This window comes from Tupaia chinensis, unplaced genomic scaffold (genome assembly GCF_000334495.1).
Source record: "Tupaia chinensis unplaced genomic scaffold, TupChi_1.0 Scaffold138365_1, whole genome shotgun sequence".
NCBI lineage: Eukaryota > Metazoa > Chordata > Mammalia > Scandentia > Tupaiidae > Tupaia > Tupaia belangeri.
The window spans coordinates 446,549-466,006 of NW_006198262.1; the positions used below are offsets into that span (position 1 = coordinate 446,549).

The 19,458-nt window shown below is 44.3% G+C and overlaps 1 protein-coding gene across 4 annotated transcripts in view; it reads right to left on the reverse strand.

The window, feature by feature from the left end:
- Window positions 1-19,458, reverse strand: part of MMEL1 (membrane metalloendopeptidase like 1) — a 43,855-nt gene that overhangs the window by 16,842 nt on the left and 7,555 nt on the right. For 3 of the 4 annotated variants that reach the window (XM_027765429.1, XM_006161182.2, XM_027765430.1), the window contains exons 3-6: window positions 4,128-4,205; window positions 3,429-3,488; window positions 2,166-2,330; window positions 1,771-1,851 (exon numbers count right to left, since the gene is read on the reverse strand). In XM_027765429.1, coding sequence (XP_027621230.1) covers window positions 1,771-1,851; window positions 2,166-2,330; window positions 3,429-3,488; window positions 4,128-4,205 — 384 coding nt within the window. The remainder of the gene's footprint in view (window positions 1-1,770; window positions 1,852-2,165; window positions 2,331-3,428; window positions 3,489-4,127; window positions 4,206-19,458) is intronic. The other variant, XM_006161183.2, reaches the window with a different exon arrangement.

A 19,458-nucleotide genomic window follows, 5' to 3' on the forward strand; every position in this document is an offset into this window, starting at 1 on the left:
CACGGAGGAAGTTGCCTTCGCCTGGTGAGTGTTGGTCACACACCAGGTGAACCGACTCTGGTTTCCACGGGGAGGAGAGGAAACAGCCCAAGTGTGCCCGAGCACAGGGTCTCATGAAGACACCCCCTATAAAACTCCCATCAGCTGAGGTCACAATGTATTCCAAGTACACTAGAAAAAAATCCCTCTCCAGGAGATGTCCCAGGAAAATAGTTGGCTTTGAACCTGGTGCTGAGTGTAGAGAGGGGAGTCTCCCCAGGCTGATTGTGTAGACTCCCCAAGCCAAAAGTTTAAGGGACTCTGGGATAGGGTACCGAAGCATGTAAATCCTTTAAATGGGAACCAAAATACTGAAACTCTGCCCCGTAACACAAGTGCATGTGCATGTACACACATACATATCCACACTCATTCACACATACCCACACAAACAATATGCATACAATATAACACCCATATATATTTATGTGCACATGCTCACACACATATGTATGCCAAACACACATACACAACATACATAATGTTCATCGATAAACACACACAAAGATATACACATGTACACACACACATAACAGGAACAACACACACGAACAATATACATGTGCACAGAACAATATATATGTGCATGTGTATACATAAATATATTTGTGAACACACATGTGCACGCACATGTGCACATGTGCACATGAACATACACATACACAGCACACACAAGTACACACAAATGTACATGCATGCACATGCACACACTATGCATAAGAATGCACACAAATACACATATACATAATACCCATACACATACAAACATATGAATATACATACATAAATGCACATTTACACATATAGGCATACACATATATGCATGTACACACATATCTATGTACACACATGCATACGCAATAAACATGCACATGAACATGCATGTACACATATAATCTATACACGTACACACATACATGCATTAAAACACATGCCCATTTTTCCTGGGCTTCTAAGCCGGCCCCCCCATTGTCTTCCTGCTGCCTGAGAAGTGTGTAAGCCAGAGCACCGAGCAGCTGGCAGTAAGACCGTGCCAGCAGGAAGACTAGACCCCATGGCCAGGTGGGGGTCACAGCACACAGATCCTTTGGCAAGAGTCCTGAGTGGGGCCACTCCCAGCCTGCTCTGCTCCAGAGATCTGGAACTGAGCTGGTCCCTGGCCGGGGATTCCCACCAGCTAGCCGCTCCCTCCGCTCCTTTCTTTCTTTCTTTCTTTCTTTTCTTTTCTTTTTTTTTTTTTTTGCTGTAGAGTGTGTGTGCTCACTGGAAGGAGACAGAGAGAGCAGGAGATAAGAGAAAGGACTTTTTTTTTTTTTGCTATAGGATATGTGTGCTCACTGGAAGGAGACAGAGAGAACGGGAGATGAGAAAGGACCCTCTGCCAGAGTCTCTTCTCCATTCTTCTCTTGGGATTTTTGGTCGCGGGCACATATGTGCCCAGTATGATTTTCTTCCTTCTCTTCCGTTCTCCTCTTGGAATTTTGGGCATGCACACATGTGTGCCTGGTGTGAGTTTTAAGCTGCCAGGTCTGGGACTTGAACCATGATTGACTATGTGGGAGTCCAGCGACATAACCATTACTCCATCTGCTGGTCCTGCCCAGTATGCTTTTTAAGCTCCCCAGTCCAGGACTCGAATTGCACAGTTGGCCATGTAGGATCCAGCTGCCTTAACTACAATGCCACTGCCTACCCCCTCAGCCCCTTCTGACAGCCCCGCCTCCCACTCACTCTGATTCATGCAGGAGCGGTACAGCATCTTGGCCTTCTTCACAGCTGGCCGGTCCTCAGTGGTGGAATTTTCCAGCACCGCTGTGGACAGAGGAGAAGGCTGGACAGAGAGCCAAGGCAGCTGCTGGGAGTCCAGGTCAAAGGTTCTAATGCCCACTGTAACACTTGGTGAGAGGTGGTCCCTCCCCCACCCACTGGGCCTTTATACTGGAGGACTCCCTGTCCTCTGTGCCCACTGGGCAGGGGAAGAAGTGGAGACCAGGAGGGCTCAGTGGGCTGCTCAGTGGTGCATCCCAGCCAAGACCCAGTCAGCCCCAGGCCTGGTGCTGTCCCCATTGGGCCTCACTGCCACCCGCCTCAACCACTGCACCCTCAAGGCCACAGCTGCTCTCCACCTTTGAGGATGACCTCCAGCTCATCTCGAAGGATATCAAAGACGCTGTATCGGGAGTTGGTTTCCGGGATCACGTGGCGCTGCAGCCAGCCTCCACAAGCATACTGGTAGAAGTCATCACATGGTTCCTGGGACGGGTCCATATTACGGAGGATCCTGGCAGCTGCTTGGCCCCCAGGGGTGCAGGAGGGAAAGGGGAGACTAATTTTTAGATGCCCCCAAAGCTTGAGAGACAGTCTCGTTCCTTGGGGATGGGCTGTCAGAGATTCAGTTGCAACTGTGTGCCCTTGAGAGAGATACTCACCCTCTCTGAGCTGCAGAGAGGCCAGAAATAAGGGCAGAGTCACCCAACTTGGATTCAAGTGCTAGGGCCACCACTTATTAACCATATGACCTGAAACCCTGTGTCTTCTCCAAGTCTCATTTGCTCCTCTGCAAAGAACATGAGCAGTCCATCTTGAGGATTACGGTGATGGGACAAGATGGTGCCTGGCTCTCAAGAAGTGCCCAGCTGGTGACCCCGTCCTGTGAGCTGGGCCAGAGCCTTCTGCCCCTAGAGCCCCTTACTTGGTCCCTGGGAGAGGGGGGTATTCTTAGCCACTGCAGGATTTGTTTTCTGTAAGAGTGTTTGGCTTTCTGTCAGAAACCCTGACTGTGAGGGGTCGGGGGAACATGAGCTTCTCAGAGGAATGCTCTTAGCTGGAATGGTTGGGCTGGACCCTCTTTGGATCCCTCCAAAGAGACCTTCGCTCCAATTCTATGCTACTTGGTCTGGTCTAAGCCCGCTTTGAGCCTGAGAACTTTGCAGAAAGCTTCCCTATAGGCCTCTAGGCTCCCAACGTGGGCAGGAAAAGCACACTTCAGAGTTCCTCACTAGTGTTTCTTCACACCATTTTTGTTTTTGTCATCTGTAAGTAGTGGTATAATGGTTCCCAATTTTAAGTCAAATTTCTAGGAGGAAACTTAAAGAGCGTTCATGTTCATTTGAACTATTTTTCTGTCTGTAAACACATGCAGGAGCTCCTGAGATCCTTGGCAGTTCCATGGCTTGTCACGGGGCCTTGCTGCAAAGGTGGAGACTGGAGCTCACCGGTGACAGTGAGCAGAAGCCCAATTCCTTCCACCCCACCATGAGCTTAGTCCACCCAGTCCCTCATCCCTGTGTCAGGACTAGCTGCGCTGCCATCACCCGGAAGTCCCACACGCCCCCCACCGCCCCAGCCCCCGGGGTACGGCTGTGAAAGGCATGGAGGGAGAGGCTTACCTGCCATCACACAGCCAGGGGTGGTGCAGACTTTGTTCAGCTCCTTGGGCTGTTTCACGGCTGCAGGTGAGGAACAGAGTGAGTGCAAGGAGAGGAGTGGGATTGGGCTCAGGTGGGGTAGTTGGGGCTGGGCCTCAACCCCACCTCTGCCTCAGTGGGAGACCTAGCCTGGGGTTCTGAGGGTGGGCCTGGAGGGAAGCCAGGGTCCTCCTCAGGCAGCCCAGACTTGAGGCCTTAAGTGATCCTGAGCTTCATTCCCATTGATCCCTGCAGTGATTGGGGAGCCCCGGGGCGCCCTCTGCCTCCTTTGACTCCCACAGTTGCCCAGGCTGAAGCCAGCCAGTGCTCTCTGCCCTTTTACCCTTCAGCTCTCACCCACTCTCAGGGCAGTGAGCCTGTGCTGCTCCTCTCTGGACACCCCTATCCTCGCCCTGCTCCTCACCCTGAGCCTGCTGGGTGTATTAAGTGTGCCCGGAGGCAGCGCCTGGCAGGCCTCATGGCAGTGCATGGACTCTAGGTGAAGTGGTGCCCCCATGCCCAGTGAGCATTCTGCATCCAGCAGGACCTTATACCCAGCATCCTTGTGAACCCCCACCTGGTAATTGCCCCCACCACTCAACAGAGTCCCCACCCCTCGGGAGGCCCAGTTTCCAGCCCACCTGTCTGGGGCTGTGTTTTGGTAGGGAAGGGAAAGGCTACCTCGGGGCTTTCGATTTATACTGGTCTTCTCTTCCTTTGAGAAGCACAGCCGGCTAATAAAGCATGGTAGCTGCTTCCCTGGGGAGAAACACACGAAGTTTTCCTATAGTGCTGGGGTGCTGCAGCCCCAACCCCATAATAGGGCTGGTCACCCAGAACTAAGACATGGAAGGAAAGACTGATAGAAGTCATCTTAGAGGGACGGCGTGTGTGTGTGGGAGGTTCCCCTGGTTTGTCACCCCCCTCTCCAGGTCTGTCTCTCCATGCCCCACCTAGAGAATTCTTAGGTTGGGTCTCACCCCTCTCTCCCCACTTCCTCTTCCACCACAGGATGTCCCTGAAAGCCAGGATCCTGGGACAGATACATACAAGCTGGCCCACCCAATAGGCTCATTTAGAGGGAAAGGAGGCCCTACAAAGGAGGTGAGCCCTTTTGGGGATCCTTATCCCCTCATTGTTTAAGGCACAAAACCACCTCCCTCCATCTCTCCACTTCATGCCTAGGAAGGGGGCTGCCTGGTTGGCATCAGGGTCTTCTGGGAAGGCTGTCAACTGCTTGGAAAAGGAGGTGGGGGGAACCCCAAGTCCAAGGACAGGGCACAGCAGCCTCTGCCACTTCCAACCTGGCTAGTGGTTGAATTTCCCCACCAAGTGCAGCACACAGAGACCTGGCAGAAGGAGGGAACCACCCTCAGGGCTCGGACCTAGCTCAGTCCTGGGCACAGAGGTGGCAGAGAAAGTGTTGGAAATCATGGAAATTTGGGGTGTTCCTTGAGGCCTGGCAGTTAGAAGGGCCATTAATCCAAAATTTGATGGTGATGATGATGATGATAAGCTAGACCTTGCCCTGGTCTCTGGAGTTCAGGTTTGAGTCCTACATGGGCCCTGCTCTCGAGGAGCCCGCAGGCTGGTGGGAACAGGAGAAAGTGAGAGAGTAGCGCATGATGGATACGTCGAGGCTAGCTATTTAAAAGCAAATCTGAGCTTCAGAGTAAAGCTTGAAGAATAACACTGCTTCATTTCAAGAATTTCCATTAGGCTACAAGTGTTCGAGGCTGTGTAGTATTGGCAAAAAAAGACACACAGAAAAAGACACAGGCTGGGACCAGCAGATGATATAATGGTTATGTTGCTGGACTCCTATGTAGTCTACCATGGTTCGAGTCCTGGACCCAGAGGCTTAAACTCACGGCAGGCATGTGTGTCCAAGATCGCGAGAGGAGAATGGAGGAGAAGGGATTGCAACGTGGATATTCCCTCTGGGGGATGATTTCTCGCTTTTTATTTCTCTGTCTCTCTCTGTCCTTCCAGTAAGTGCACACACCTTATAACAAAAATCTCTCTATGAAAAAAAAAAAAAAAGAAAAGAAAAAGAAAAATACACAAGTCAACAGAACAGGGACCAGAATTAGACCCACACAGATATAAAGGAGCAAAGGCAATTTTGTGGAGAAAGAACAGTTTTTTCAATAAATGGAACAATAGGACGTTTGCATAAAACAACAAAACAAAACAAATCTAGATACAGAAACATCTTCTACCAAAATTAACTATAAATGAACTACAGACATAAATATAAAATATAAAACTATAAAACACCCTGAAGAAAACATGGAAGAAAATCTACATGACTTTGGGTGTGACTTTTAAAATGTGACACAACAGTGCAATCTATAAGGGGAAAAATTGTTGAGGTTATTAAAATAAAAACTTCTGCTCTATGGAAAATCTATGTGACTTTGGGTGTGGCGGTGACTTTTAAAATGTGACACAACAGTGCAATCTATAAGGGGAAAAATTGTTGAGGTTATTAAAATAAAAACTTCTGCTCTATGAAAAGATAAGCCACAAATTGAGAAAAAAATATTTGCAAAACATACAACTGATAAAAAACATGTGGTATCGGGAACCAGCAGTTAGCGTAATGGCTATGTCGCTGGACTCCCACGTAGTCGACCGTGGTTCGTGTCCCGGACCCGATGGCTTAAAACTCACGCCGGGCGCGTGTGCGTGCGTGCCCAAGATCCCGAGAGGAGAATGGAGGAGAAGGGATTGCGGTGTGACCATCCCCCCTGGGGGGTGATTTCTTGCTTTCTATCTCTATGTCTCTGTCTGTCTGGCGAGCGCACGCGCCCTACAGTGAAAATCTCTCAAAAAAAAAAAACCAAAAAACCCCCAAAAACATGTGGTATCCAAAATGTACGAAGAACTTTTAAAAGAACAATAAGGGGACAAACAGATGGTGTAATGGTTATGTTGCTAGACTCCCATGTAGTTGACCACAGTTTGAGTCCTGAACCCAGTGGCTTAAAAGTCATACAAGGCACATACATGTGTGTGCGTGCCCAAAATCCCAAGAGGAGGGTGGAGGAGAAGTGATTACAGCGTGGTTATCCCCCCTGGGGGGTGATTTCTTGCTTTCTGTCTCTTTGTCTCTCTGGTGAGTGCATGCACCCTATAGCAAAGACCTCTCTTAAAAAATAATAATAATAAGGAAATAAACAACACAGTTAAAAAATGGGCAAAAGATCTGAAAAGACCAAAGGAAATAATGAGAAAAAGCAGGGCATGAAAAGATGTTTATCATCATTTGTCATTAGAGAATTGCAGGTTAAAATGAGATACACTGGGACCAGCAGTTAGCGTAATGGCTACTTCGCTGGACTCCCATGTAGTCGACTGCGGTTCGAGTCCCAAACCCGGTGGCTTAAAACTCACGCCAGGCGTGTGTGCATGCGTGCCCAAGATCCTGAGAGGAGAATGGAGGAGAAGGGATTGCAGTGTGGCCATCCCGCCTGGGGGGGGATTTCTCGCTTTCTGTCCCTCTGTCTCTCTCTGTCTGTCTGGCTAGCGCATGTGCCCTATAGCATAAACCTCTCAAAAGAGAGAGAGAGAGAGAGAGAGAGAGAGAGAGAGATACTATTAGAAAAAAACAAACAAAAAACCTGACCATACCCACTGATGTCAATTAAACAGGGCAAAGGAGCCCTCATTTATCACTGGTGGAAGTACATACAGTACATCCACTTTGTTTTTCTTTTTGTTACCTCTTTTTTAAAATTTTTTTTTAGAGATTTTTGCTACCAGGCCTGTGTGTTAGTCAGAGAGACAAAGAGAGACAGACAGACAGACAGAAAGAAAGAAATCGACCCCCAGGGGGATGACCATGCTGCAATCTTTTCTCTTCCATTCTCCTCTCAGGATTTTGGGCATGCACACATATGTGTCTGGCGTGAATTTCAAGCCTCTGGATCCAGGATTCAAACTGTGGTTGACCATGTGGGAGTTGCAATGCCTTAACTACTACACTATCCACTGGCCCCAGCACATCCACACTGGGAGACAGTTTTTGTTGTTTATTTACAAAATTAAACATTGCCCTACAATACAGTCCAGCAATCATGTTCCTAGGTGTTTATCCAACTGACTGAAAAACTTATGTCCACAAAAAAAGCCTGAACACAAATGTTCATAGCAGCTTTATTAACACTTTCCCAAAACTGGAAGCCACCAAGATGTCCTTCAAGATGTCCACCAAGATGTCCTGAATGGATGGATAGACTATGCCACTTCCATACAATGGAATAAAAAGAAATAGCTATTAAGTCGCAGGAAGACATGGATGACTCTTAAATGCACATTGCTAAGAGAAAGAAGTCATTCATGAAAAGCTACACAGTGTAAAATGCCAATTATATTACATTCTGGAAAAAGGAAACTAGAGAAATGGTGAACAGGGGTTGTCAGGTGTTTAGGACAGGGGCGTATTGAATAAGTGAAGCACAAGGGAGTTTTTTAAGGCACTAAAACTATTCGATCTGATACTGTGATGGTGAATACATGATATTAAGCATTTATAAAAACTCACAGAACTTTTTAGCAGAGTAAACCTTCCCGAATGCAAATTAAAGAGTAATTTAGGAGATCAAAGGAGCCCAATAAGCATCTAAATGTATCACAAGTGTATGAAAAATATTCACTAGAATGGATCGAAGATAAAGTACTGAGCTAGGGAACTTTGGAAAAGAGTGGTCTGTGAGACTGAAGGCCAAAGGACCTATAAGTGCTGCACTCTTTTTTTTGTTTGTTTGTTTTAGGGCGTGTGCGCTCGCCAGAAAGACAGAGAGACAGAGAAACAGAAAGCGAGAAATCACCCCCCAGGGGGGACGGCCATGCCACAATCCCTTCTCCTCTCAGGATCTTGGGCACACATGCACATGTGCCTGGTGTGAGTTTAAGCCACTGGGTCCAGGATGCGAACCGCGGTCGACTACGTGGGAGTCCAGCGACATAGCCATTATGCTAACTGCTGGTCCCCTGCATTCCTGATGAAGTCATCCTTCATGGGACCCAGCTTACCAGCTCTGAAAGCACTACACAGTATACTGTAACTGAATGAAGAAGTTAATGGGTAGCAGGTGATTAGGCTGTTGAGTGAGAAGTTACAGAGAAGCGCCTTAACTACTACGCTATCCGCTGGCCCCAGTACATCCACAGGGGAGGAGGCAAGAATGATCCATGTGGTAATGAATTGGAGTTGAAGGCATCAGTATAAACTGATTTTCAGCTAATATAGATGCAGATGGTTACACACAGAAATACTTAAAGATATGTGTGTACATGGGTTAATGTACATACACATAGGTCCTTGCTCTGCCAGCTGAGAGAGGCCAGAAGCAATAACTCAGGAGTAGTGACGAGCACTCTCACAATCAAAATCTTGGTTTCTTTTCTTTTCTTTCTCTTTCTTTCTTTCTTTTTTTTTTTTTTTTAGAGAATTCTTGCTGTAGGGCACATGTGCTCACAGAGAGACAGGAAACTGAGAAATTACTCCCCAGAGAGGTAGCCACACAGCAATCCCTTCTCCTCCAGTCTCCTCTCAGGATTTTGGGCACACGTGCACACATGCCCTGGGTAAGTATTTAAGCTGCCCAGTCCAGGACTCGATCCACAGTCAGTTATATGGGAGTCCAGTGATGTAACCATTATGCTATCTGCTGGTCCCTCAAGATCTTGGTTTCTTGTTTTTTTTTTTTAAAGAATTATTTTATTTAATTTTATTCATCATCATTATTATTATTTTTTCGATTTGACCACAGAGCCACAGAGAGAGTAAGAAAGAAAGAAAGAGAGAAAGCAAGCTACCAAGACCAGGCCTTGAACCGTGGTCAGCCATGTGGGCATCCAGTGCCTTAACCACTATGCCACCTGCCAGTTCCATGATCTTGGCTTCTAAGACCACTATCCACTATAAAGAACCAGGGCTCCTTGGAAAAATGAGCTTGGAGCATCCGGTAGTGCCAAAAGTAAGAAACTGACACCTCCCCCCACCAAGAAAAACTTCCCAAACCCACAACAATGGGGGTACATCAGAGGGCTATAGAGTCCAACTGATAAAGCTCCCAATGGACAGAGCTGGAATAATTCGAGTAATGAGATGAAGTAGGACCAGATTATAATACAAAGTATAAAATAAATATCCAAGAGGGAACCAGCAGTTAGTGTAATGGCTATGTCGCTGGACTCCCCCGTAGTCGACCGCAGTTCGCGTCCCGGACCCAGTGGCTTAAAACTCACGCCAGGCACATGTGCGTGCGTGCCCAAGATCCCGAGAGGAGAATGGAGGAGAAGGGATTGCGGCATGGCCATCCCCCCTGGGGGGTGATTTCTCGCTTTCTGTCTCTATGTCTCTCTCTGTCTGTCTGGTGAGCGCACGTGCCCTATAGTGAAAAACCTCTCAAAAAAAAAAAAAATCCAAGAATGCATACTGAAATAAATAAATCACTGAGTAAGTAAATGAGGACAGATAGACGAATCTCTCATACAGAGAAGCCTAGATATTTTATGCAAATTCTCTGCCTCTAAGGATGTGGAGCGTAACTCCTCACTCCTCAAGTGTGAGCTGCACTTAGTGACTTCCTTCTGAAGGCTGCACTATGCAAAAGGAGAGAAAAAAAGTAAAGTTACAGTGCAGAGACCTAACAAATACTTTCTCAAGCCATGTGGTCAAGGTTAACAGTAATATTGATGAGTCGCTGAAAGTATGTATCCTTGATGTGTGGTCTCTTCAACACATGTTACCCTAGTCCACCCATGAGAAAAGCATCCAAAAAAAAAAAAAATCCCACCTGAGGGACAGTCTATAAATGACAAGGCCAGTATTGTTTGAACCGGTCAGAATCATGAAAAACAAATAAAAAAGGAAAGTCTGAGAAACAGCCCAGAAAACCTAAGGCGACTTGACAATTAAATGTAATGTGGTACTCCGGATAAGAATCTGGAACAGAAAGAGGGCATCAGAGAAAAGCTGAGAAATGTAAGTGAAATATGGATTTTTAGCGATAGTAATATAGCAAATTGGTTCGTTACTTGTGACCAGCATATCATGCAGATATAAGACGAAAATAAAAGGAGAAACTGGAACGTCGGGCTTGTGGCTTAGTGTCTGCAGTACTTCTGTCGATCTGAAATTGATCTATGATTATAACATAGTCCTTTAAAAAATCTGACAGAGGCTCTGAAAATAGAGGACTTTATTAAATGGCGTAACATATGTGTACTTTGAGTCTCGGAGGAGGGACCATATGGACCAAAGTGATCTTGGAAGAGACAATGGCCTGAAATTTTTCAAAATTGGTAAAAGACAAACCTATAGAACCAAGAAGGACAGCATATCCCACGTAAGACAAATAAAATAAAAACTGCATCCAGCAGCATCATAGTCAGACTACTGAGAACTAAACATAATGAGAAATTCTTGAAAGCAAACGGAGAATAAAACACATGGACTGGATGGTAGCATAGCACTAACTCAACATCCTGTGAGGTTGACCCACGTGGGAAGGTTCTGGGTTTACATACAGACACCTCCCTGAACATGCCAGGTACATGTGAGCCTGCCTCATCTAGCTCAGTTTTGGAAACAGCTGAAGCTGGGACATGGGGGGAATCATGACACAAAGACTCTGTTGAGGGTGTCTGTTTCTCTCTCTCTTCCTCAAACCCACTTTATATTCAGGGGAATGAGTGTGAGAATGATGACTGACTTCTCATCAGAAACAGACACCAGAAGATGATGGAATAAACTCTTCAAGTGCTGGGAAGAAAAATGACAAACTATCAGCTTTAGGGGTCTATATGGAGCAAAAAGATTTTTTAAAATGGAAGTGAAATAAAACATTTTAGACAGAATCTAAATTTGTCTAGAATTTGTCTCTACTGGACAAACTACTGCAACAAGTACTAAAATATCTTCACACAGAAAGAACATGAGACCAGCTGGAAGGAAGCCCAGGTCTGTGGGAAGGAATGATGAACACCAGAAAGGATAAATACAAAGGGTCTTCAAAATATTCTTAGCTAATATGCATTATGAAAAACTGTGCATGGATTTTCATTTCTTTCCCCACAAAAATAAACTCATACTTTAATTCTATTTGTCCACGAAAGTTTGGAGTCCCCTGGTGGAGTGAATATAGTGTAATGGGAGATCCAGACAATGCCTCCGGTTAGTTTGTTGCCAGTCTGGTCAGACCTATCTAGAAAGTTTTACTGAAACTGAAGAGGTAAATTCATGCTGCCTTTATGCTTGCATCCTACTTCTCTTGCCTCCATAGCCTTCCCAACCCAGGCTGCCACAAGCTGCCTCTTGAAGGAAATTCCTGGGGGAAAACTGAGCAGAGCAATAGCTTAAGAGTTGCTAGAGAATACAACGGACTCCTATGGCAAGGTTTCCAAAACTGAGCTAGACGAGGCAGGCGTGTTTTTTTTTTTTTTTCACATCCCCTCTTAACTTACAGTGTCTCAATTAATTATCACAAGAAGCTTGCGAGATTCATCATGTTCATTTGCCTGTGAAGACAACTGACTGGTAGCAGGAGCATACATGCAAAGTCACATCCCTAAGGAGTGGCAGAGTTTGGAATTCCAACTCCTGTACTGTGGTTGTCATTCAAAATCCAAAGAGGAGGAAAAGCACAAGCATCAAGATCCTTTTGACACAGGTTGCATAGAAATAAAGCCTTACTTTAATGCTAAAATAGGATCAACCAGAAGGACAGTAAGCAGACTCCACAAAAGGATATTTTTCTCCTTTGTAATTCCAGAAAGGAATACCTTTTCTTAATATTCAATTGACATATTATTTGCTCTTTGTTCTTTTGATGTGCTTGAATAATCTCTGTAACATTGCTAATTATTTTCATGTAGACTCTACATTAAAAATACTTTTGATGTTTTCTCTGAAAGTTTTGCTTTGCAAAAGCTTTGTATTCCTAAAGGTTTCCAAATTCCTTTACTTGAATAAGTCTTTGATTTAAGTTAACTCTCTCTTTTCTCCCTCCCTCCCTCTCTTTAAAAAAAGGCATTGCAGAGAAAATTAGAAGGTGGAAAAAACCATTTTCCCCTGAGAATGTACAGTGCGCACTGGTTGTCATGCAGGTGCTGGGTGAGTTTGACTGTGTGGCCAAGGAAACCTTAGGCTGAGCCATCCATTTAAGGTAGTCCCAGGCTGGTAGGTAGCATCCCTCGGTGATGGATGGAAACAAAACACATCCTCTGGAGGGAAGCTTTTTCAGCACAAGTAACACAGGATTCCTACAGATAAAGCCAATTCAAATATGGATTTATGTTTATGAAAAGAAAATTATCCATGAACAAGAAACAATAAGCCTAGGGTTTCAGATTTTAGAGTTATCTGATCCTAGATGTGTGGAAACTGGCATCGTTGGCACCAAATGCTGACCCCTCTCTGCATCCATGCCTTGGCCACATGACTTTGTAGTCCTCAACTCCTGACTGTGGGTTGCCTATGTGACTTGCTTCGGCCAACAGAATGAAGAGGGAATGACAGTGTTCTAATTCTGAGCCTAGGCCTGGAGAGGTCGTGTTTTCTCACTAGTCCTCTTCAACTTCTGCCAAGGAACTTAAGCCAGGAGAGGAACAGGCATGGCATGCTTGTTGGTCCTTTCTAGAGGGTGAGATTTATATGGAACGGAGCTGCTGCAGGTGAGCCTGACTTAGATCGTCTGACTCTGGTCAAACTGCAAGTGTGTGTCATGATAAATGATTGTTGTGTTAAGCCAGTGAGTGTTGGGCTGGTCTTTCAGGCATCAGTAGCTATCTGGTTGGTGCTGAAAATAGCAAAATATGTTTGAAACACTTGAAGAAAACAAAGAATTGAAAACAAGAACAAAAACCTTTTTTTTGAGAGAGAGAGATTTTTGCTATACGGCACATGTACTTGCCAGACAGAGACTGAAAATGAGGAATCCCCCTCCCCCCGGGGGGAGTGGCTTCACTGCAGTCCTTCTCCTCTACTCTCCTCTGGGGATTTCAGGCACACCTGCACATACACCTGGCAGAGTTTCAAGTCACCAGGTTCAGGACTCAAGCCATGTTTGGCCATGTGAGAGTTCAATGCCTTAACCACTATGCCACCTGCTGGCCCTACAAGGAATATTTTAAAAAATCAGCTTGAAAAAGAATCAATTGCAAATACTAGAAATAAAAATGTAGGGGCCAGCAGGTGGCATGGTGGTTCAGGATGCTGATCTCCCACATGGCTGATCACAGTATGAGTTCCGGATCTGGCAGCTTGTTTTCTCACTTTCTCTCTCTCTCTCTCTCTCTGTCCCTCTCTGGTCAAATTAAAATAAATAAATAAAATTAAATAAAATAATTTTTAAAAAAAGAAATAAAAATGTAGATGTTGAGAATAAAACAACAACAGACCCACAATGGATGGGTTAAGCAACAGATACAACAGAGCTGAAGAGAGTTTGAGTGAATGGGAATGCAGTTTTAAAAAGTTTACTCAGGGGACCAGCAGTTGGCATAATGGCTATGTCACTGGACTCCCAGGTAGTCGACCACAGTTTGAGTCCCGGACCTGGTGGCTTAAACTCACGCCAGGTGCGTGTGCGTGTGTGCCCAAGATCCCAAGAGGAGAATGAAGGAGAAGGGGTTGCAGCATGGCCATCTTTCCTGGGGGGTGATTTGTTGCTTTCTGTCTCTGTCTCTCTCTTTCTGGCAAGTGCACGCGCCCTATAGCAAAAACCTCTCGTAAAAAAAAATAAGTTTATTCAGAATGCCGAACAAAGTCAAAAAGATGAAAAATATAAAAGAAAAATTGAAGGACGGGATGGATGGAGAAAAAAATTAAGTATACATATAATCAGAATTTTAGAAGAGAGAATAGAGAGGATGTGAGCATCAGAGTTTAAAAACATAATGACTGGGGCATGGGCAGTGTGGTGGTTGAAAATCTCAACTCCCACATAGCTGACTACAGTTTGAGTTCCAGACCTGGTGGCTTGAAAATCATATGCATATGCATGTGTGTCCAAAATTCTGAGAGGAGAATTCTGAGAGGAGAATGGAAGAGAAAGGATTATGGCATGGCCATCTCCACACCCACCCCAGGGTGGAGGGGAGTGATTTCTCACTTCCTCTCTCTCTGTCTCTCTTTGAGAAGCACACATACTCTACAGCAAAACCAAACAACAACTAACAACAACAACAACAAAAAACAGCGGCTAAAATTTTTCAAAATTAGTAAAAGTTATTAATGCTCTGGTTCTAGAGTTATGACAAATCCCAAACAGAATACAGTAAAAGAATTTCATAGTTAGACCCTTCATGGCAAAAATGAAAACAACTTGGAAAAGATAGTTCATGTAATAAGAACGTCAATTAAACTGATATCAGATCTCTAAGCAGCTGCAATAAAAGAAGACAGAGAAATTAAACCTTTTTGGTATTGAATCAGGCCACAAGAGAACCAATATTATACTTAGTAAAGTTAGTCTTTAACTTCTGTCACTTCCCAATAGATGTGGCCTAACGTTTAACTAATGGACGTTAGCACATAACGTGGCTGAGTCTTTACAGTGGCTAGCTATAGAGACACGGTAGGGGCAGGTGCCACCATCCTCTTTTGGTATGACTAATTGAGAGGATTTTATCAGCTCACGCATTACAAAGCCATGCATAGCTTCTAATCCAGAGTGGAAAAGTTATCTTGACTGGCTCCATTTGCTTCTGCTACTTATTTTCAAGCCACTGGTGGGGAAGAAAACCGTTCATTCTGTACTGCCCTGTGTGCCAGGAAGGAAGACTATCTCCCACCCCAGGCTATCCCATCTCCTGTGCTCCTGCCGAAGACATGCCTCCTTGATGACGTGCCCCTTGTTTCTTCTCCTAGATAAGCTTTGCATCTTGTCCAGTATGGCAGAGACAGATTTAGACTCAGGTCTGCCCTCTCCCCCATGTTGGCCTCACTGAATAAATTCTTTTCCTTATTCACCAAGTTTTGTTTCTTTGCAGCAAGTGGCACAGACCTGTTTCTGGGTGGTCTGAACAAGTATCCCTGTCAGTTTTGGCTTCAGTCTTCTGAGAAAATAACTAAGCCTAGATTTGTTTATCCAGTTAAACTGTCACTGAAGGATGAGTACTAAAGTCGCTACACAAAAATGAAGAGTTTACTGTTGAAAAATTATTTTAAATCCGGGCTCCCCAAGCTTGTTTGGCCACAGAGAGTCCTGAAGTGCTTGTGATGATAGTGCAGAGTCCAAGATCTTACCCTGTATGATTCCCACCCAGGATGCAGCCCGTTATGAGCTAAACATTTGCATCTGCCCCCAATTCTTACATTAAAGCTCTGACCTCATATGTGACTCTATCTACAGATGGACTTGTGAAGAGGTGATCAAGGTTAAACGGTGTCACAGAGGAGGAGCCCTAATATGGAGGGAATGGCATCTCTGCAGAGGACACCAGAGTTTGCTCTCCACCCTGTGAGGACAGAGCAAGAAAGTGGTCGTCGGCAAGCCAGGGAGAGAGCCCTCACCAGGAATGGAATCAGCTGGCACCTTTGATCTTGGACCTCACAGCCTCCAAACTGTGAGAAAACAAACTTAGGTTTTTAAGTAACCTAGTCCATGGCATTCTATCTTGAAAGCCTGAGCAGGCAAGATTGGGCCCAGATCTGTATTTTTAACAACTGCCCCAGGTTATTCTGATTATCAGACAAATTTGGTAGATGTTCTAAGGCAATAATTCCTAAACTTTAATGTGCAACCCTGATGATCTTCCTAAATGGGATCTTCCTAAATATAGGCCTGAGCCATAGACCTGGATTGGGCCCTGAGTTTCTGAATGTCTAATAAGCTCCAAGGTGATGCTAACACCACTGGTCCATGGATCACACTTAGAATAGGAGGATCCAAAGTATGTATTTCAGAAAGAAAAAAAAAATTTTTTATAAGGACTGCCTAAGACGTGAGAAGAGTGATGAGCAACAGAATTAATTAGGATATGGGAAAATCTAAATAAACATTGACTATTAAATAACAAAGTTGCCTGTATATAGTAGAGAAAAAATAAGAGACCAAGTACTTAACAGCAATAACGTGTGAACAGGGTATGGGGGTGAGAAAAGATAAAATGCTTGGATGTTAAGACAGATTGGGCCAGGATTCTGGAGACTCCCAACCTCTAGCATGAGCCTAGTACTAGTCAGCAACAACAGTCTACCTCTCGTGGAAGGACAATGGCATGAAAAAACCCGCCTCTGTGTCACAGGCGTTCAGCTGAAGTCCGAGACTAGAGCAGGAAAAGGGGAACAACCTTCTGACATCCAAAGCCCACTTCTCTAAACAGAATATAGGAGCCCATCACTGAGAAATTTGAAGTCTGTGGTGCACTGAGGATAGCAGTAGTAATGACACAGCCGTAAATCATGTGCCTGCTGACTAGGTTAATCTAACCCCTCACGCTAACAGACCGGAGGCGTTGCGTGCCTATTCTGCACCTACTGTTTCCCTCAGTCTCCACTCTCACCTGTACGCTGTCCAATGTTAAGTAAAAAATTCTGAGACACACATACACACAAATAAGAAAAAGCAACCCATCGCCACGAGATAATGTAATGAACCAAACTAGAGTCAGAGACAGCTCAGATGTTGGCACTATTAGGGAAGGACTTTAAAATACCTGTGAGTAGTATGTTAAAGGAGCTAATGGGAAAGGTGGAAAACAAATGTGAACAGATAGGAAATGTCCGCAGAGAGACAGGAACTATCAAAAAGAGTCATATGAACATATTAGAAGTAAAAAAAGCACATTTTTAAAGATGAAGGATTTCCTTATTTCACAAGCACACTGGACACAGCCGAGGAAAGAGTACATGAACTTAAGGCTGATTAGATCAAACTTCAAACTGAATCCAAACGGAAAAAGAATGAGTTAAAACTGAATAAAGCAACCACATATTGTGAGGTTATATCAAACCACTCAACATACACGTATGTGGAGGTCCCAGAAAGAGATGAGACAAAAGGAGAAAAGAGAGGAGAGACAGAAACACAGAAAGAGTCTGAGAGAGAAAGAGAGATAAAAAGGCAGAGAGAGAAATAGAAACAGACACAGAGAAAAAGAGAAACACAGGCAAAAAAAAAAAAAACAGAGAAGTAAACTAAAGAAAATTTTAAAAAACAAAAAATTATAGAGAACCCCTAACAGTGGATGTACCAAAACATACACACACACACGCACACACACACATACACACACTGTTATACACATGATAGCCAAACTGTTGTAAACCAAAGTTAAAAAGAAATTTACAAAGGCAGCTAGAAAAAGAAGAAACATTACAGATAGAGAAACATAAGTAGGAATCACAGTAGACTTTTCCTCAGAAAATAGGAGTACTCAGAGCTAAAGAACGTTTGAAGGCCTCAGAAGCACCCTCAGAACCAAGCACCCTCTGACCTGTTCCTGTTCTCCTGCCTCTCACCTCTCAATCCCCACAAGGTGTCATAGAAATAAAAATTCCTCTTCTCTAAGGCAGGTCATGCTGTGATAGGCAGTTAGCCTAAGAGAATAGCAGGACACATACATGCCACATCAGTCACAATTGATCAGGGGTTACAACCAAACCCTTCATGAAAGTGCCTTCTTCCCACCCAGCTCCTGGTGCCAGAAAGGCGAAGTAAACACCATTTTTTTTCCTTGGTACTTGATGAAGACACGTAGGGATGATTATAAATTCCCCTCTTATCATTCCTCATAAATACAAAAAAATGCAACCAGACATGTTGGTCAACATCCTGATTCCCACTGGGGCAATAAACGGATTGGGTGGTTCATCCTAATAAGGATGCTCCTGTCAGCATGGCTCACACTGGGCATGCAAAGTTAAGTAATGAAATTCCTCAAACTCTTCACCTGTGAGAGAGATGCGCAAGTGCAGGAAGAAGCCCACAAATTCAAACAAAGAACACAGATAGTATGACAGATCTCCCACTGCTAAATATTCATTACCACCCCTGGTAATAAAAATAACACCTAACCAGTTTCAAACACAGTTGCTACCTAGCAACCTGCCTGCCCAAAAGTCTTTTGGGTGTACTTCTTTTCTAAAATCTTCCTTTGCTATTAAGTTCTCTTGTCTACGTACTTTTATTGTGATTGTGGCTTTATTTTGTGCCTAGGGACAGATCTCTAATTTTAGTGACCTGGACTCAAAGAACCAAGAATCTTACACAAGGCAGCTCAACACTCCCATCCTATGACAATGCAATAAAACCTCCTTCTCCATAAAGCCTAAAAATATTGCTTGAACCTTCCCTTGCCTTTCCATGTAAGAGTTGGCAGTAAAGATATTGTCTTATATTGTCTGATAATAGATTACAAGACCCTCATTACAGGAGGAGTGTTGCCCTTCCATTAACTTCTCACTCCATTGCAAAGACAATAGAGTAAATGACAGGGAAAAGACCTGTTGACCCAGAATTACATACCAAGAGACAGCATCTCTCAAAAATGAATATAAAATAAAGACTTTCTCAGACAGACACAAGTAGAGAGGATTCATTCCCAGCACAACTATACCACTAGGAATGTTAAAAGAACTTACTTAGAAAGAGGGAAAGTTATACCACATAGGAAAACGACTCTACACTAAAAAATGAAGAGCTTTAAGGGACCAGCAGGTCATGTGGTGGTGAAGACACTGGACACTCCCACATTGCCGACCATGGTTTGAGTCCTGGATCTGGTGGCTTGCTTTCTCTCTCTCTCTCTCTCTCTCTCTCTCTCTCTGTCTCTGATTAAAATAAATGAATGAATAAATAAAATAAAATAAATAATTATTTTAAAAAATAAGAGTTTTGAAAATGGAGAAAAAAGCATTTGTGCCTCTCCTAAGGCTCACCCAGATGTCAAATTCATGAACTTCTGGAAAGATAATCAGATACCTTATATTTCTTTGGGGTAACAATAGTATCACACTGAGTAACTACCTAATAATTATTATGTAGAGCAGGAA